This window comes from Hetaerina americana, unplaced genomic scaffold, assembly GCF_022747635.1.
Source record: "Hetaerina americana unplaced genomic scaffold, ioHetAmer1.1.p SCAF_26, whole genome shotgun sequence".
NCBI classification, from domain to species: domain Eukaryota; kingdom Metazoa; phylum Arthropoda; class Insecta; order Odonata; family Calopterygidae; genus Hetaerina; species Hetaerina americana.
The window spans coordinates 3,693,125-3,714,114 of NW_027286830.1; the positions used below are offsets into that span (position 1 = coordinate 3,693,125).

Below are 20,990 nucleotides of genomic sequence, written 5' to 3' on the forward strand. Positions count from 1 at the left end.
CCACTTAAGCTACCGAGGCGTCCTCTTAAACTCTGAAATTTTGGGGCTTTTAAAGGAACTAGATGTTATGACGAAATGCCGTACATACAATGTCACATGCATTCGTAGTCGTGCGCGAGGCGCCACTGTCCACGAGGTTAAAAGCCAACTTTAAACACGTATGGTGTTTTCCCTTTGACAAATTCCAAAGAAACTGCGGGAGATGCCGCAACAGTAACTTTTAACGGAGTCATCCGCTAATGTGCATTTTAATGCAACAATTTCAGAGCGTAAAAATCATTCGCCTTGACTGGGACTCGAACCCAGATCCCTCAATATCCGGTCGAGTGCTTTAGCCACTTAAGCTACCGAGGCGTCCTCTTAAACTCTGAAATTTTGGGGCTTTTAAAGGAACTAGATGTTATGACGAAATGCGGAAAACACCATACGTGTTTAAAGTTGGCTTTTAACCTCGTGGACAGTGGCGCCTCGCGCACGACTACGAATGCATGTGACATTGTATGTACGGCATTTCGTCATAACATCTAGTTCCTTTAAAAGCCCCAAAATTTCAGAGTTTAAGAGGACGCCTCGGTAGCTTAAGTGGCTAAAGCACTCGACCGGATATTGAGGGATCTGGGTTCGAGTCCCAGTCAAGGCGAATGATTTTTACGCTCTGAAATTGTTGCATTAAAATGCACATTAGCGGATGACTCCGTTAAAAGTTACTGTTGCGGCATCTCCCGCAGTTTCTTTGGAATTTGTCAAAGGGAAAACACCATACGTGTTTAAAGTTGGCTTTTAACCTCGTGGACAGTGGCGCCTCGCGCACGACTACGAATGCATGTGACATTGTATGTACGGCATTTCGTCATAACATCTAGTTCCTTTAAAAGCCCCAAAATTTCAGAGTTTAAGAGGACGCCTCGGTAGCTTAAGTGGCTAAAGCACTCGACCGGATATTGAGGGATCTGGGTTCGAGTCCCAGTCAAGGCGAATGATTTTTACGCTCTGAAATTGTTGCATTAAAATGCACATTAGCGGATGACTCCGTTAAAAGTTACTGTTGCGGCATCTCCCGCAGTTTCTTTGGAATTTGTCAAAGGGAAAACACCATACGTGTTTAAAGTTGGCTTTTAACCTCGTGGACAGTGGCGCCTCGCGCACGACTACGAATGCATGTGACATTGTATGTACGGCATTTCGTCATAACATCTAGTTCCTTTAAAAGCCCCAAAATTTCAGAATTCAAGGACTTTATTGGTGGTTATTCAAGATTATTTGGAAAATTTGCTTGGGTGAGAATAATGTACTCACATAATGTAAATGCACTTGAGAGAAAAAAGGAGTAGATCTATTTAAGTCTAAGTGTTGACATTAGTTTTATGAATAAATAGTTATCAGGGTCGAAATGCACACTCAATGATTAGGTTTTTGCCTTGGTAACTAAGGTGCTGAAAGAATTAAAGGATTGTCTTATCAGCCTCAAAAATTCTCAATTCCCACTTCCCATCATTATCAAGTATTACCATTATTACATTTGATAATATAGTATAATAGGCCGCTTGAGCATCAATCCCTTTCCCTTTACGACTGACTGCCTTTGTGTATGACACAGTTGAATGACCTCTTTCATTGTGTCACCTCTAAATCACAAAACGCTAATTAATCATAAGACTTCCATCAACCTGTAATACAATGATGAAATGCCTCCCTGACTTTGACCTGTTCTATATTCCTTTAGCCATCCATTCCTGCTGTCCTCATCCTCCTTTCTAATTTTATTTGGACCTCCTCCTGCTTCTCTATTCATTTTGTCCACATCATTTACGTAAATCAAACTTCACCTTTTATGTGGTGCCATCATTTATTATCCATTCAGTTTTTATTGAAATCATCTATTTTTCTTGGTTGTTTCTCCATTGTAATTGACATGATGCTGTTTTTAGACTGAATACCTATATAAATATTCCTACTCTCTGTTTTATTTCTTCTTACCATGAAGACTTGAGAGAATTAACACTATATATTGGAATGGTTCATAACATACATAATTGTTAATGATGCCACAATACATTTCAAAAGTAGTACTACAGTCTGGGAATTCATGTTTGATGCTGACCTTCCCAGGAGACCATTGATTTCTAGGTCTGGAATGGAAGTTATAGTCTTCCGCAGTTGATCAACCTCACAGCAATATGAATAGCTTCCATTAATGACTTCTGGGGACCACCTTAACCATTCTAATTTGTCACAAACACTGTCACATAGAATAAGGGAATCAGGAATAACTGTTAGATATGGATTGTTAATACTAGCAAAGGCAACTGCATAACCAGTATTAGGGTCTAATGCTACCCGCCAGAGTAATGCAGGTACATCAATGAGACCAAGACCATTTTCATTAATAAAAATGGACAATTTCTTATGAGTCCCATTCGAATCTGGCAACGTCATTACCCCGTATGTTCCACTCCACACTGATAATTCATGGTTGTATGTTACTGCAAAATCCCTCAAACTGATATCCAAGTCATTCCAATTTTTAGAGTCAACATATTGCCATTGAGGAAAAGAATTGACAAAATAGTAAGTACTATTTTTTTGAGAGCTATATTCGAAGTCGCCGTCGGTGGTAAGAAGTCCGGGAGACAGAAAGCGACCCTCTTTATTGTTTATGTATTTACTTCCCAGTTCTGACGACCCTAGGAGCTCGGAGATGACCTTCCGCTGACTATCAACGGAATACAGAGAATTAAGGTCCAGGTCACCATAAAAACCAGCAGTCGAGAGTGAACCGACGAATGGAAAGCCTCCCTCAAGACTTCTGGACGAAGGTGACATTATAAATCTTGAGTAAACGGTGTTGAATTTCCGTCCGTTAAAGCAGCCATCGTAGAGCTGAACGAACTTTTCATCTTTGGGCAAAGTGAAACCGACCTCAAAGGGAAGGAGGGGTGAGGGGCAATTGAGGTCCTCGTCCCCCTTGTACCGCGCCGTGTTCTTGACGGGGTTAGCACACTTCAGCTCCACGAAGTCGGCTTGCCTGTATCCGTTTGTCGTCGGGACTGTGAATCTTTTATCGATGATACACTCCACGTTAGCATCCGGATAACCAATTATAGGGAGTACGTTCCCGGGTCCGGCACACACCAATCTTATACCACGGCCGGTCGGGAAGCGGAGGACTCCATCCACGTCCGGGAGTACGAAACGGGGATTGTCTTCGATGGTCAGTATCAATGGTAGTGGGTCGGGGAAATCCTCTTTAGCGTTCAAACGACAGTATACGTCAACCACGGACAGAGCTGAAGAATTCCCTAACGATTTCTCCCCGGCTGAGGAAAGTAGGACGAGACCTGAGAAAAAAATGAGACTGATCGCGAGAATGACATCCATGTCACATCAGTCAGAGGAATCAGAGGAAATTCCCGAGACCCACAAGTTTAGACACGATAAAATGCTACGGATACTTATGCCACGGAGAGTAGCACCGCTCTTGCTTCTTCCAAATGGTGAGCATAAAAGGAAAGCAGCAGTCTTGCAAAACGGAATAGTCAATAATCCCAGGGTCTGCCTACGCTTGGAGCAATATTCGATACTGTTACCGTGGTAACAACATTCTCCCGGCGAAACTCCTTTATGTACATTCTACACAATTAACCCTCTCTTCATAGAATTATTTTATTAAAGAATGAGCCTTTGATCAATGGTAACCCAGGGTAAAATATCGTTTCATTCTGTTGTCAAAAAGGACCTCACACATGCTCCAATGATGATTTTCGAAATTTATGTCTCGGCCTTCGTTATCATTTACGTTTATTCAGGTGAAGAAATTCATTTATGGATACAGATGGAGAGCATTGTCCACAGTGGAGACAGGCGATATCTTATTGACAAGCTTTCGATTCATTAAGTTCCCGCGGATGTATTGCCTTTCTCCGACATCCACGTATTCATTATCTTTATTTGCTAATAACTGTACTATTTTATTATTTATTATGCCTCAATATATTATGGACATATTAAATGAATATATAATCAGTGTAGGGATATTCCGCCACCAAAGCTTTAAAGTTATTGCAGGATTCATTATTCAAACAATCCAAAAAATCTCCTTGAGGTAAAAGGAGGCTGGTTAGGTATTGAGGAGTTAAATGGAGGATTTGGTGCAAATGCTAACGCTTTGATACCTTTGGGAATTCTCAACCAAACAATTTTAATTTTGAATCAGATATTTAATAAAACAAAAGGACTAGATTTTTTTTCCTCGAACAACATGCTCCAAAACAAAGGTTACACCAATTAACGTACCAATTTCAGATAACTTTAAGTTCAGAATATTTAAAGAAAAATTACGTGGTAGAAATGAATATTTATTGTTAGAGAATTGATAAAAAACGTATTAATGTACTTATTACTATCTGAAGCGTATTTGGCACAAGAAAAGTACGAGGGTCATCCGGAAAGTAGTACCCGTTCGTGCCGCATGAAGTGCTGACGACGCGAGTAGCCGCTGGACGAGGTCAGATAGCTTCAGTGGCTTGTCTGCCTTCTCTGAGCCAAGTTGCGTGACGCTAGCATTGCCTGTGTTGTTTCTGTGATTGTTTACAATGTTTAAAACAATTGAGAACGCCGCCAGTTGTGAAGTGAGGGCAGTGATTAAATTCCTCAATGCAAGAAACGTTCGCCCATGTGATATTCATCGCCAATTAAAGGAGGTGTATGGAGACAATGTAATGGACGAGTCGTCTGTTCGGCGGTGGTGTCGCAACTTCAACATGGGGAGGGGGAACACACACGACGATGAGCGTTCGGGGAGACTGTCTGTCATTACAGACCAACTGGTGAGCTCAGTTGACGAATTCGTGAGGAACGATCGGCGCGTCACAATTGATGACATCTGTGAGCATTTTCCCAATGTTTCTCGAACAATTGTTCATGAAATTGTTAAACACCATCTGCATTATGCAAAAATTTGTGCAAGATGGGTCCCTCGCGTATCTCAATGAGCTGGCGGCGAAGGACTATGCAGCAGGAATACAGAAACTTGTCACACGTTATGACAAATGCCTTAATTTGCTTGGAGATTATGTTGAGAAGTAGTTTAAAGTATCCTCTTTCAAATAAAATTTTTTATGTTTGTTAATATTTACTTTTGTGTCTTTATTTCACGAACGGGTACTACTTTCCGGATGACCCTCGTAAATAATGTCATCATATTGAATAAAAATATTATATTTTATTTGTGATGGAACTTTTTTGTGCTTTGTAAACCAGATGATCATATTCAAATGGCTTCTTGTTAACTCCACGGAATTATATGGGTAATATAGGTACTTCGAGTATGTCTACTTCGCGTCTTCCAATAAGCTTAAGTAAGTATTTTCGTTGTAAGCATACATATTCCGAACTGTGAGAATTTTGCAAAAGAAAATATAAAGTAAGGAAAATAAATGAAAGTTTTAACATAGTGACATAAATCATAATGACCAATTAAAAGCAGGATCTAGCAATCGATTAAGAATGGAAGAGAGGCTGCAAATTAGTATTTTTTGGCCAATTGAAAAGAACGAGGTTTCCTTAAAATACAGGAATACTGTAATTGAAACAAGTGGAATGAAATTCATGAAGTCGAAGTTTTTCCTTAGCAGCGACCACTGGTTGCTTGAAATGAGGGTATTTTGTACTATGAAAGACAGCTAATCACGAATGTGAGGGCTTAGGTGAAAGGTAGTAGATCGGAAAGGAAAGCAACTTTGGTTAAGTTTAAGGATTCATCCATTGGCATGTTTACTGGTGCACAGTTCAGCATTATGTCCCGGTAAAGGCTCACAAAATTACAATAGCCTTTACAAGACACCCATGAAGGGACCGAAATACTGATCAAATGTATCCGTTTCCAAGAAACGCATTCTTGTCCTACTCATCGATTGTCATCATGTAGTCTGTAATACTGACCATTTTTACCTAACTACAGTATATATTAATAACTAATTTCAGTCGCACAAATGCAGCGAATACAACATGTGAAGCGTTCTGATCCCCAGTTATCCTTGGAACTATGATACACATTCATGGAGGAAATTAAGGGTGGTATCCAAACCTACTAACTTGTCACTAATATCACTAATAACGAAATAAATCGTCTGAAAAGGAGTAGTTCTTTCGGGGGAAATTTGGGTTAGGGGACGGTGTCAAAATCTGCTGGTGTTATATTATCGATTTTTCCAGTTTCACACGCCAATTATTCCTATTCCTCTTTTTAATATCTCGTTCATTTAAATACGTTGGGACACTGTTGACACATACTCTCCATGATATCCTAGGAATATGAGAAGCTGCTCGATAGATTCAATTTCATAATTGCGGTTCCTCAAGTCACACAAGAAGACCTGTCGTCTCAAACTCAGGAATATTTTTCACAACTTTTCTCAATTCTTCCACTTCACAGCAGTAGGAATAACCCTTAATAATGTCCGTAGATCGCCATTTCAACCAGCGAATGCTTTCGCAAACACTCTCGCAGAACACCAAGTCTTCGGGCACAGAGGCAAGGTGAGGGTTGTTGACGCCGACGAACGCAGCGGCTCGTCCGCTTCTCCTATCGAGAGCTACTTTCCAGTAAACAGCTGGGACCTCGATCTGTCCGTTACCGTTATCATCCAGGTGAAGGGAGAGCCTCGTGTCCAGTCCGTTAGCGTCGGGAAGTGAGGAAACTCCGTGGGTTCCGGTCCACACCGAGAGGTCGGTCTGGGAGGTAGAGGCGAAGTCCCGGAGGCTCACCTCGAGACTCGCCCAATTCCCCGCGTTGAACGTGTGCCACTGGGGAGCTGCGTTGACAAAGAAGAAGGTTACCCTTTGGTGTGAGCCGTAGATGAAGTCTCCCTTGGCAGTGAGGTGGCCCCGGGCGAGGAAGACGTCGCCAGCCTCGGGGACGTACTTGAGCCCCAGCTCTTCGGAATCTAGGATCTTGGAGATGGTCTCCCTCTGCTTCTTCCTGGAATACAGCGCGTTCACTGGGAGGTTTCCGTAGAACTTCCCCTTGGTGTACCTGCGGCGTTGGATGCCCTTCTGGAACGCGGATATAGAGTGGGGCATCTCGAAGTGGGTGTATATCGCGTTTAGGGAACGGTTGTTGAAGCACCCGTCTATGATGCGGAGAAAATAGCCGTCACCGGGGCGAAGGAATCCTATTTCGAGAGCGGAATTGGGAGTACGACAAGTCGGGTCGGGATCAGTTCTGTATCGGGCGGTGCTGTAAGGGTGTTGAGCGCACGTCAAGTTTACGAAATCCACTTCCGCCGCACTTCCGGTGGGAGTCATCACCCGGAAAAGAGTCCCAGACGCACAGGTCACGATGGCCTCTGGGGTTTCGGCGTGGGCAAGGGAGTTCGAAATGCCTGGGCAGGCCAACCTAAGGTTACCATTTTCAGGGATTTCAAGAACCCCGTTTCCTTTTGGCAGGGCAGTTACTGGAGGGCTCTCGGTAAGAAGGATAAGGGGTTGGTACTCAGGTAAACCACCGTTTATGTGTATGGAGCAGCCATTCCCATTATTTGTTCCGTTTTCTTTGAGCCGCTGGTTCGGAAAGGCGAAAGCGTAGTTTCTCAAGAAGCTCGCGTATGTAATGACCATTAACACGGGTAAGGATGAAAAGTTTACAATAATTCCATAACGGGACATATTGATGATTTTCATTTTCCAGTGATAGAGGCCAATTACCTAATGAACAACTTTTTAAATCTTTCTTAATACTGAATCACTATAATGTAACGCAGCGGAGTAAAAAAATGGTAGAAATTGTTTTCTGTACCTTCTCACCTCACAGATTTTCCACAACGTAACGAAGGTTTCTCGATTCGATTGTGATTGTATTTTGAATAACCCACATCACGAAGCTAAAGTGTCGTCAACAATTGTTTCACTTTACTTCCACTGCATTAGGTAGCTGACTAATAACCACTTCCATGTAGGTATTGTTTCTGTAGTTTATTCCTCTTCAGATGAAACCTAGCAGTCACTCCGTAATGCTTTCTAGCAAGTGTAAAATATTCTGCATCAGCCGTTACACCAGAAGTTGATTCAAACAAATTTTATGCTCACGAACAGAAGGTCCTGCTAGAGTATAAGGTAAGGAGGAAAAATTATACACCGCAATGCCGTGGTAGCACCAGACGGAGATTTCTCCGCGATGAAACTTCCAGGGGAAATCGTCGACTGAAAGGCAAGAGGCGCAGGCGTAGGTATTTATAGCGGGAAGTATGAGGTAAGCAAGCGAGCCAAGGTGATTGGTGCCTCCGGCAATGATCTCGTGTCTCCAAACATGTGCGATGAGAGCGAAGAGAGGTTTTCCTCCTCTCGCAGAAGGGAACTGTATACGCATAAGGAATACTGTCGACAGACTAGCAGTCAAAGGATTCAACGTTCCCAATTGTACCCTCAAAAGATCTTGAGAGGGTTATGCAGAATATTTTTAAATTGTCCCTAAACCTCTTCTTCTCTTAGTAAAATTATATATTATTAGAAACTCTTTTAGTTTTAGCTTCAACGTAAAAACTCTTCCCTCCATTCAGAAGTGGTAGCTAATACGGGCGATGATTGTTAATTAGTTCATTTGGATACTAGGAGGGTAAATTTGAGGAGGAATGCTGGCAGAGGACTCCGGTGTCAGTAGCCTGCCTACTCGAGACGAAAAGCGCTAAGGGTTCCATAATTTTAAGTTCCATCTGACGAACGTACTGGACGGATGCTCTGGTTATGAAAACTCAGTAGGGATCGGGATAACATTGAAAAAAATCTGTCACCGCCGAGAATGGAACCCGTGCTCCTGGGGTGTTACTTAGTCACCGCATCAACCCGATCCCCCACTAAACGTTCAGTAAAAGATATTTTCACGGCAAAAAACGTGTGTGCAGCACGAAACTCGAGGGCTTATTTCACAATATTACACCTTCGGTAGTGGTAGTCCACCCGGCCCATCTACATGATCTAAATCTACCCGGATAGTTGCCCCAAGAATGAGCCGCAAGAAAGAACGTTATGACACCAGACGTGAAAATACAATGGAAATCAGCGAAAGGGAAATTCTTATTGATTTTTTATCACGTCTACTTTCGATGGCTTCTTAAGTTGTCAAACCAGGTGGCTATTCTATTCGCCCTTATTCGGGAGCCATGCGTGTGCATTTTCTTTGCATTTCCCAGGTGGAGAATTTCACTGTGACGCCCAGCATAACATCCAGAAGGTATATGCAAGCTTTTCGATTATTTTAATACATTGCGGTTGAATACCTTATTTCAATGTCTTACTGTCTTGATTATAGAATTTAACTACACATAGATTTCATCCGTGAAAAGACATAAGGCAACTAAGAAAATAGGTTTGAAATAGGCCTTATACAAATCATATTTATTCTATATGGTATCTGGTTGATACGGTGAAATATTTCCGTGATGATGAAAAAGCATTAGAAATTGCCCGCACATTATTATGTTATCGGAAATTAATTCATGGATTATACAATTGTAAGCGTACAGCCATCAAGTTTCATCACTACCAGCACAATTCTACTCAAATTGTATCGCAACAAAGTCTACGCGAATGAAATGAAATATTTGTCTAAATAACCGAAAGTTAAATAATTAAGAAGGCTAAAAAATATATCATTAAGCCTTAATTTTAATATCTCATTCAAAGGAAGGTGTAGGAGTAGCATACAGGGCTCTAAACATAAAATGCAGTTGCGGTGACCACCGAAAAATAAAGACATGATGTAAATCTATTATGGACTAGCAGAGTAAGAAGTCTGCATACTAAATATCACACCAAGACATTCTTCAATTCCTTTGAACGAGAAATGGATGCATTAAGAAATTCAAAGGGTCTACGAAATGCGTACAAATAAAACATATAGAAAGTAGAGTACACTGTGAATCACTGTATATAAAAATATTGTCTTATAGAAGATGAGGCACACAAGGACATAGTGCGTGTGAGAACTGGTTTAGTATGGGTTTGGATTATTTTGGCCATCCGAACAATATAATCTACCAATTTACTTATTTATTTTGCATTTGTCCGAAAACAGCACATTTTGGCCTTTACATCGGACTGTTAACAATGGTCACATTTACAAACATCCAGCCCCTAGGTAGGAGAAAACCCACCCATGTGGGAATTGAACCCGCGACCCTTGGAATGGCAGACGAGGACGTTACTCCAGCGACACCGGGGTCGACAGGAGAAAACGTTCACAGAAAAGCATTAGGAGAATAGGGAAGATAATGATTAATGAGCAAGTGGTGTTTCATTCAATCTAGATTTCAAACGGCCAACGCTCATGAAACAAATTCGCGAAGACTGTCTCATATCACTTGTGGATTACGTATTGCGCTGATTCAGAGTGCATGATTTATCTTATTGCAAATGCTTCAATGGTGCGATCGACGTTTCATGTGGTCTGAAGGATGGAATCCAAGCCCTTCAATAAACCGCTGGGTAAACAATGAAAATCAAATTGAAGAGATAGACTGTTCAGCGGATAGATTGAAGGTTTTATTTATCCTTCGCACAATATACGATAATTTCAAAACTAGGAGGTATAAATTGTATGGCATGTTAAAACACCATGATTTAGACGTAAATATTCATTTTTCCTTGGTCAGTCTCTGACAAATCGTGTGAGCTTAATGTTGACATCGAAATTACAGTTTCAGTCGAGGCCAAAATGAAAAAATCGAAGAAAAAAACCCTTCGCGAATGCCAATATATTTATCCTTTTCAGCACGAACTCTTTCTACCTAAAGGTAACGAACGAGTAGAAAATAATAGGAGATTCAAATAAAAGCGAATCTAGCTCTCGTATAATTTTCATCACCAAATTGAAAATTCCCATTAGAAACTGGACACTGCCACCTGCAGGATGTTGTTTAAATGAAGATTGATGCATCTGATGTTTACATCTTGTATTGTTATACACGTCATTTGCGAAACCATAATTATTTGAATTCCGACAAGCTCAATAAGTGTGCAACAACAGGCAATATTTTTTAAATAGTGAGGGATTTTTTCAACGGATACTGGAATCCGTCTTATTACACACACAGGAGAGGTATTTGCTCAGAAGATCAATCGTTTTCATTGAGTTGGACGGCGTGTTACTCACTCAGGCTTCATGGATGACTAAGCCTGCGAACGAGAAACAGATTATAGGAATTATACACTGCTGGTGAATAGTTCCCTCGATCATCAGTTCCGTGTCGGTCAGCATTAAGAAAGCTCATCGGTTAAAGTACGTAAATACGGTTAAGAGGATGGAAAACTCAAGGAGAGGTGCGGTTCATTAGAAAATTAAGTTGCAATCAGGCGTGATAGCAAAATTGTACTTGAAATTACAATGAAAGAGAAGTTGATAAATAAGGTGGAATTAAATTGACGGAGCCTATTTAGTTTCTATTAAAAAATAAGATTAAGAAGTTGATAACGAAAAACGATGCGAGCAGTTGGAGATAAAATAAGATTGTATGCACCGAACTTAGCTATATTTAATGATGGTAGAGTTAATGCTTTATCCAAAACTCAAAATATCTGCATATAGCAAGCATGAGGAGACTTACACGAATACATAAATGAAATTTGTTATCACTGGTTATTTGAAATTAAGAACATATCTACTTGCTCCCGCCGGCACAGCTCTGGGGGTCATCGGAACGCACAAGCCCTTCCACTACGTCAAAGTTGTAGCCCATTGGAGGGCGTGTATCAGGTCACGCTATATCAGGTCCCTCTCCATTCCTGAGTACTTTCTTCCTCCCTTCATCCCGTCCTACATCCCTATTCTGTTCCTTCCCTTTCATCATTTGCCTAACATTCTCCCCTCTATCACAGTCTTCAACATCCCACTGCCGGTCAAAACCCATTCATCCACTTTTCCTACCTCCATAGGATTTCTCCCAACAAACCCCTGTCCTCGCCCAGCATACCAAGTACTTTCTTGTTTGTTTACCTTCGGTCCATTTCACCTTCTCCATCTTATTCCACACCCACATTTCAAAAGCCTCCAATATTTTATCATCCTGCTGCACTGACCATGTTGCCACCCCGTATATAACTAAGCTCCATATCAAAGTTTTTACGAGTCTTTTCTTAACATCCATACTCAACGTCCCTGTCATCAACTCCCTCTTCCATGTGAAAGCCTCTAAGCCTAGCGCAATTCTTCTCCTTACATCCCTAGTACTTTGACTGTGTTGGTCCAAAACACTTCCGAGATGCATCAACTGTTCTACCTGCTCTAGTTTTCGCCCTCCTATTTTAATGTTAAGCTTAGCCTTTTTCTATCTAGAAAATCGCTTAACCTTTGTTTTGTTAATATTCATTCTCATCCCATACCTATCGCACTGAATTTCCAATTCACTCAGCAATGCCTGCAACCCCTTGGCTGACTGACAAACTAAAGCTTGGTCATCAGCAAACCTAACTGATTTTACGAATCCCCCGCCCACTTTCATTCCTACCTCGAGTTCTTCCCATGCCTCTTTAATCATTTCCTCTACATACAGGTTGAACAGCAACGGTGATAATGGGCAACCCTGCCTTACACCCCTTCCTAACACTGCCCATCCGGACTCCCCGTTTCCCACCCGCACCTGAGCAGTCTGAGACATGTACAAGTTGCGGATTAGCCTCCTTTCCCTCCAATCTAATCCCATTTTCTGCGATATACTCATTAGTTTTTCCCAATTCACTCTATCAAACGCTTTTTCGAAATCTACGAAACAGGCAAATACCTCCTGGTTGTGTTCTATATTCCTCTCGATTAATAATCTCATTACTGCAATGGCATCACTCGTACCTCTCCCCTTCCTAAACCCAAACTGATCATCCCCTAAGTAATCATTTGCCCTACTCTCTATCCTTTTGTTTATGATCCTGAGAACAACTTCAGCTGCCTGGGATATCAAACTAATTGTCCTGTAATCCTCACATGACGTGGCCTTTACCTTTTTCGGAATAGGAACTAAAACTGATCTCACAAAGTCTTCCGGCCAGATTCCTTCCTCATAAATACTACGGATCAGCCCATATAGCCTCTTCCTCCCACATTTTCCTAAAAATATCAATAGTTCCGCGGGAATGTTATCCACCCCACGGCCTTATTTAGTTTCATCTCCCTTAATGCCCTTTCTATCTCATCGTTGATTATGCCTGGACTTAAGCTATCTTCCCCTACGTCATGTCCTTTTCAATGTCTAACTTTGTTGGTCTGAGTTCTTTAGTATACAGTTCTTCTATATACTCTTTCCATCTCTCTTGGATCTCTTCCTATGTCAACTATTACGTTACCCGCCTTATCTCTAACTGTTAGCATAGCTCTTCCTTTCTTACTTTCCGATAACGATTTAACTTTGCTGTACAGCGCACCGATTTCACCCTTCCTCTGCAGACTTTCCATATCCTTGTACTGGGTCTTCCACCATGCTTGTTTTGCTTGATTTGTTGCCCGCCTCAATTTATTGTTTAATTCTTTGTACTTCATTTTGCCTAATTCTGTGTTGACATTCTTCCATTTTCGCCGCTCATCCATCTTTGTAATCATCTCATCCGTGATCCATGGTTTCCTAGTCCTTTTAGCGTTAACGGTTCCAATAGTGTCTTTTGCCGCTTTAGACAACCCTTTTTTGATACATTCCCATTTTTCTTCGATAGTACTTAGCTCTTCACCGTCCTCCATGATTTTCTCTACCGCCTGTTTGTATTCCTTCCTTTTCAACCCATTTAATGCTTCTACATTCCATTTTCTACCTCGCCGCCCCTGCCTTATCTTTTTGAAACGGACCCTACATTTCATAGCAACTAAATTGTGGTCAGAGTCCGCATCCGCTCCCGGGAAGCTGTGCGAATTAATCACACTGTTCCTAAACTTGTGTCTAACCATAATACATCTAGCTGATACCTTTCTGAGTCACCTGGCATTTTCCATGTATACCTCCGTCTTTTGTGGTGTCTAAACCAAGTGTTGGTGATGACTAAGCCCTGTCTCCTGCAAAACTCAACTGCTTTCTCCCCGCGGTCATTCCTCATGCCTAATCCGTAGTCCCCGACCTCGTCACCATCTCTTCCTTCGCCTACCGTCGCATTCCAATCCCCATCACATTCAAATGTTTCCCTGCCGGAACACACGCGATTATGCCCTCTAACTGATCGTATATCCTTTCGACCTCTTCTTCCTTATGGTTGCTCGCTGGCATGTAAACCTGAATAATAACCATTGTTCGTCGGTTCTGCTTTTATCTCTATTAGTAATAATCTATCCGTTACCTGCTCTATGTTGACTACACTTCTTCCTACCTCTTCATTTGATACTATGGCAACCCCTCATTGGCTCTCGTCCCCGCCGCTGTATATTATTCTATGATTGTCACTCCAGTAATCCCCGCTATCCTTCCATCTCACCTCACATAGACCTAAAATATCTATTTTCCCCCTTTCCATCTCTCACTCAATATTCTCCAGTTTCCCTGTCCTCATCATCGTCCTAACATTCCACGTTCCTATTCTAACTAATTTGGTCTTCTTCCCTACGTCTTCTGTCCGGCTTCTGCTGGTTTTCCCTTGCAAGTGTTTCGTGGCATGACGACCGCGGAAGCCTTGCCTCCCCCGCTGCCGGGCACGACACACCTACGATTGGGCCAAGCCCCGTAGTTGCCAGGACTCTGTACTGTCCATCATTTAAATCTTGGGAATGATAATTGAGGTGGTTTCCTGTTGCCTTCCTCAATAGTGTTTTTAACGTGACACCATCACTTACTGGCCGCCCCACTGGGGTCAGACGCCATTGCAGCCGCCACACTGAGGAACAGACGCTGCATGGACTACCTTTCGTCTGCCTCCTAACTTTCGGCCTGTCTGGCATGGGTGACCCTACCTGGAGTAATAATTATTACTCCCGCCATCACAGCTCTAGGGGTCATCACGTCAAGGTTGTAGTCCGGGGAGGGATATATATAAATATATACATATGAATAAATATATATATATATATATATATATATATATATATATATATATAATGATATATATATTTATTGTAAATATATATTTATATATTTCTATATATATAAATATATTTTTTTATGTATATATTTTGTTTCTATACTATATATATATTTTTATATATATATGTATATATTCATATGTATAAATATATATATATATATATATATATATATATATATATATATATAATATATGCAGGTAAAAATTATGTACAGTGTGTGTAAAAATAAATACGTTTGTTTGGAGTTTTTAATTGTCCGTGCATAATGCACATCATCATTTTTTTTAATCATCTGAACATTTTTGTTTAAATAACACACGTTTTTGATGGGAAAATATGGTACATAATATTATGATATCTGGAATCTTTGGGATGCTGCAATAATACATAGATTGAACATCAAAATGAGTGATGGAAAAATCTAAACTGATCCCATTCTCAGTCAAATTGCATGTGAAATTCAAACATCAGTCCCATAAGGGGGCCATGGAAAAGTTTTTCTGGAGTAATGTAAATAATTCAAGTATTTTTGGCTGTCTCATATTAGTAAATTACTTTCCTAATTCTTGAATGCTATATACCCCAAACTAATCACTAGACAAGTCATTAAAAATAAAAATATTGCAAATAAAGAATTTGTCACTTACCAGTTGTGGAACACTTACACTGAATACATCAAATGCAAATATCATCTTTCTTTTAGAGTGTATTATATGATGAAAGTGAGATCAAAGATGAAATAAACATTACATAAATATTTGAAAATATCTTCATGGTTGGGCTTTCAAAACTTGTGAATAAAAATTGGTGTAAAAATTCAAAATTTTCAAATCCCATGTTTAAATTGAAATTATTTTATAGGCTAAATTTCAAATGGCAATTACTCAAGAAATAATACGTTTTAGGAAATCATATATTGCTCTTATATTTTGTTTCCATCTTTAGTCTAAGAATTCAGTTGCTGTAGTCAAGAGGACCATCACAAATGAAAATGACACCACTATTGGTTTTATGCTGTGGTAACCTTTCTGTAGCTAAATGTCAATTGATATAGTCATAGGTACTGATTTTCTGCACATGCAAGTAGATGATATAGTGCTAAGTTAGCAATATACATGAATATACATGTATTTATGTACAGTACATAGGTATTATGCTTTAGTTTGACAGACAATTGGAAGCATTTCTACTAACTAGACATCATAAAGTTAACAATTCTCCATAATCTATCCATCATGTTGATATTTTGGTAGTAATCACAAAAAAATGCAGTTGTATCAAAAAATTCCATGCGCAGTAAAGGTAATATCTGTGAAAATGAGCAGTTCTTATCTTTACTGATACTATTGCATATATTCACCAAGTATTACCCTCTATCATTTCATTAAAAAGAATATCATACAGAACATCAAATCTTGACATGGGAAGCACATTGATACAGTTATTAGCCATTCTATTTATGCATTCAAGATTTTTGAAAATGAGGAAGAAAAACTGCCGTGAGCTGATCAAGTAATGCACTGAATCTGTTCATATATTTTGTCCTATTAAACCAGCCATGAGCCATATTCTGTACATCACTTCTGAATGTTTTTAAGCCTTTTATTAAGTAATATCAAAATTAACTCTCAACCATGCATTGTTAACATAACTAAATCCTCCAACCAAAGAACCTTTACAGACATAAAACCACCTATAGTTAAGGTAATAAAATAGCCATTCACTCATTTTCATGTTAGGCACTCATTAGAGCCAGTTTTCTTAATATGGATAATTTTGACTTTCCGTGGTCAAACATGTATGTACTCATACATTTTGAAACAGGATGCATTAGCATTAAGTAAAGTAAATTTTACTGATGTACTGTGAGATAATGTAAAGAATTGAAATTAATATTGAATTTTATTAATATATTGTGTGGACTACCTTTTGTGTGGATCCTAACCTTCGACCTATCTGGCGTAATTAATAGAACAGTATATACGACATGTGATAAAAGATTAAACATGACACCGGAGACAATTATGTCCTCTAAAGGTCGTATGCTAACGTAAGTGAGCTAACAGTGATTTCTCAAAGAATAGAAATTGTGGAGCTGAACCATTATTGCTTCATATGTCCGTTGTCGTCTTGGGGTCTTAGTGAAAGAAAATAATCAAACCATAAATAGCCAATAAGGCACGAATATTTAATAGCAGTCCACTTCTTAGACAGTATGAACAACCATTAGTTAACAGGCCCCTGGATTCAAATTTTGGAATCGTGGTGATCGTTTTACGCAGTTCATCCACTTCGCAGCAGTATGAGAAACCTCTTTCGATATCCGACGAATCCCAAGGCATCCAGGTTAACTTATCGCATACACTGCTGCATAAAATCATGGATTCAGGCACTGGGTCCAAATAGGGGTTGTTCACTCCGACGAACGCTGCTGACTGACCGGTATTGCGGTCCAGGGCTACTTTCCAGTACAGCGCCGGGACGTCTATCTGCTGATTACCGTTCTCGTCTATGTAAAGCGATATCTTTTGCTCTACCCCGTTTACATCCGGAAGTGTCGTCACACCATAGCTGCCGGTCCACACGCTTAGGTTGAGCTTCGAACTAGCCGCGAAATCCCTTAGATTCGTCTCCAAGGAAACCCAGTTGGCCCCGTTGAAGGACTGCCACTGAGGTGCGGCGTTGATGAAGTAGAATGTAGCCCTCTGTATCGCCCCGTAGATGAAGTCCGCCTTTGCCGAGAAGTGGCCACGTGCTAGGTAGTGATCTCCATCCGATTGTATATACTTCAGCCCCAATTCATCTGATCCCAGGATCTTCGAGACCGTTGCCCTTTGGTTGTTCCTCGTGAAGATGGTGTTGACAGAAAGATTTCCGTAGAAGTAGCTCTGCTTAAACCCAGGGCGGGGGAAATTATTCTCGAAGCTCGATATAACGCTGGGCATTTCGAAATGTGTGTACACGGAATTCAGGGATCTGTTGTTGAAGCACCCGTCGATGACGCGGAGGAAGTAACCGTCGCTGGGGAGGATAAATCCAATTTCGGTCGGTGAATTGGGTGGTTGACAGTCTGGGTCCTCGTCCTCCCGGTATCGCGCGGTGCTGTATGGGTACTCGGTGCATGTCAATTTTTCGAAATCCACCTCCTCGTCACTTCCCTCTGGAGTTTTCACACGGAAAGTCGTGCCCGAAACACATGTCACGAAGGCCTCCGGGGTCTCGGTGACAGAGAGGTCGTTGCTGGCCCCGCAACAGGCTAGACGTAGGACTCCGCCCTTGGGCACTTCTAAACTTCCATTACCGTTGGGAAGGGCAACTGTTGGAGGATTATCAGTGTTGAGAATAAGAGGCTGGTGCTCGGGTAATCCACTGGTAATGGCAATAGAACATCCGCCTTTTAAATTGGACAAAGGCTTGGGAGCAAACTTAGCGAGACTACTCACAGGTAAATAGGAACATAAACATTGAGTCGTCAGTGATAGCGTTAGGAATACGATGACGCTAGGAGAGAGATGCATTGTGAATTAGATAGATCCGAGCAGGCTTCGGGGTGTGTTTGCTAGACACTACCTTATCTTGAGATGGTTTTTCAAATTTATATTGGAACTCAGTTACCGACATGCACTGATAAGGCGCCTCTGATAAGTCCTTCCATCACGTAAAGTTGTAGTCCATTGAAAATACACAGGTTATATACGCATATATACGTATACTAATATAAACATGTATACACACACACGGACACGCACACACACACATTTGTGCTCTGAAATAAAATATTTTTAACAGAAACGGAAGTAAGAATTCACAGGAACGCGTTGATAAATTTTATGGAACAGCAATATGGATGAATTATTTTTTTATGTAAGAAATTTATTGATTCCCCATAGAATGGAGAGCTGCTGCTAACCAACCATCAACCTGATAATCCATCACAGTAACAATAACACGCATTACAGCAGTATTTTTTTCTTCAAAAATATGAAATCGGCAGGACCATGTAATTAAAAATATAACTTGCACACAAAAGATAAGAATGGTATTAGAGTTTTGGTCATTTTATGTTTATTTTGCATTCGTTAACCCTCTTGCAGAGTAATTCACAGAACAGTATAAACGACATGTGATAAAAGAATAAACAAGGCACCGGAGACAATCAAGTCCTCTAAATGTCGTATGTTAACGTAAGTGAGTTAACAGTGATTTTTCAAAGAATAGAAATTGTGAAGCTGAACCATTATTGCTTCATATGTCTGTTGTCGTCTTAGGGTCTTAGTGAAAGAAAATAATCAAACCATAAATAGCCAATAGGGAACGAATACTTAATAGCACTCCACCTCTTAGACAGTATGAACAACCATTAGTTAACAGGCCCCTGGATTCAAATTTTGGAATCGTGGTGATCGTTTTACGCAGTTCATCCACTTCGCAGCAGTATGAGAAACCTCTTTCGATATCCGACGAATCCCAAGGCATCCAGGTTAACTTATCGCATACACTGCTGCATAAAATCATGGATTCAGGCACTGGGTCCAAATAGGGGTTGTTCACTCCGACGAACGCTGCTGACTGACCGGTATTGCGGTCCAGGGCTACTTTCCAGTACAGCGCCGGGACGTCTATCTGCTGATTACCGTTCTCGTCTATGTAAAGCGATATCTTTTGCTCTACCCCGTTTACATCCGGAAGTGTCGTCACACCATAGCTGCCGGTCCACACGCTTAGGTTGAGCTTCGAACTAGCCGCGAAATCCCTTAGATTCGTCTCCAAGGAAACCCAGTTGGCCCCGTTGAAGGACTGCCACTGAGGTGCGGCGTTGATGAAGTAGAATGTAGCCCTCTGTATCGCCCCGTAGATGAAGTCCGCCTTTGCCGAGAAGTGGCCACGTGCTAGGTAGTGATCTCCATCCGATTGTATATACTTCAGCCCCAATTCATCTGATCCCAGGATCTTCGAGACCGTTGCCCTTTGGTTGTTCCTCGTGAAGATGGTGTTGACAGAAAGATTTCCGTAGAAGTAGCTCTGCTTAAACCCAGGGCGGGGGAAATTATTCTCGAAGCTCGATATAACGCTGGGCATTTCGAAATGTGTGTACACGGAATTCAGGGATCTGTTGTTGAAGCACCCGTCGATGACGCGGAGGAAGTAACCGTCGCTGGGGAGGATAAATCCAATTTCGGTCGGTGAATTGGGTGGTTGACAGTCTGGGTCCTCGTCCTCCCGGTATCGCGCGGTGCTGTATGGGTACTCGGTGCATGTCAATTTTTCGAAATCCACCTCCTCGTCACTTCCCTCTGGAGTTTTCACACGGAAAGTCGTGCCCGAAACACATGTCACGAAGGCCTCCGGGGTCTCGGTGACAGAGAGGTTGTTGCTGGCCCCAGAACAGGCTAGGCGTAGGACTCCGTCCTTGGGCACTTCTAAACTTCCATTACCGTTGGGAAGGGCAACTGTTGGAGGATTATCAGTGTTGAGAATAAGAGGCTGGTGCTTGGGTAATCCACCGGTAATGGCAATAGAACATCCGTCTTGTAAATTGGGCAAAGGCTTGAGAGCAAACTCAGCGAGAATACTCTCAGGTAAATAGGAACCTAAACATTGAGTCGTCAGTGATAGCGTTAGGAATACGATGGCGCTAGGAGAGAGATGCATTGTGAATTAGATAGATCCGAGCAGGCTTCGGGGTCTGTTTGCTAGACACTACCTTATCTTGAGATGGTTTTTCAAATTTATATTGGAACTCAGTTACCGACATGCACTGATTAACAGAGAATCAGTGCTTAATAAATTGCGGCATCTGTTTTTTCCGCTAGATATGCAATTTTGAGAGATTGGATAACGCTGTCGCAGTTTATCACGGTATTTATATGAACTCTCTTAGGTCCTTAGGAAAACCTTTATAACAGAAACGACACTTAAGACACTGACTGAGAGATAGATATGATGATGT

The 20,990-nt window shown here is 41.2% G+C and overlaps 1 protein-coding gene across 1 annotated transcript; it reads right to left on the bottom strand.

Annotated features, from left to right (window-relative positions):
* Window positions 1–1,405: 1,405 nt before the first annotated feature.
* Window positions 1,406–20,692, bottom strand: LOC139689612 (uncharacterized). The gene is made up of 5 exons (XM_071586782.1): window positions 19,615–20,692; window positions 17,404–18,434; window positions 6,365–7,560; window positions 2,102–3,355; window positions 1,406–1,433 (listed from the first exon to the last, which is right to left on the bottom strand). Exons 1-5 carry the CDS (start codon window positions 20,690–20,692, stop codon window positions 1,406–1,408), a joined length of 4,587 nt encoding a protein of 1,528 aa, XP_071442883.1.
* Window positions 20,693–20,990: the final 298 nt, after the last annotated feature.

Excerpts from the sequence above, each read along its gene's own strand:
- LOC139689612 (XM_071586782.1), bottom strand. The coding sequence starts at position 20,692 with ATGCATCTCTCTCCTAGCGCCATCGTATTCCTAACGCTATCACTGACG. Across the intron at positions 18,435-19,614 it reads AGCCCTGGACCGCAATACCG|GCGGATGTTCTATTGCCATT; the intron begins GTCAGTCAGCAG and ends CCAATTTAAAAG. Across the intron at positions 7,561-17,403 it reads CCATGATTTTATGCAGCAGT|CGGCTCAAAGAAAACGGAAC; the intron begins GTATGCGATAAG and ends TTTCCGAACCAG.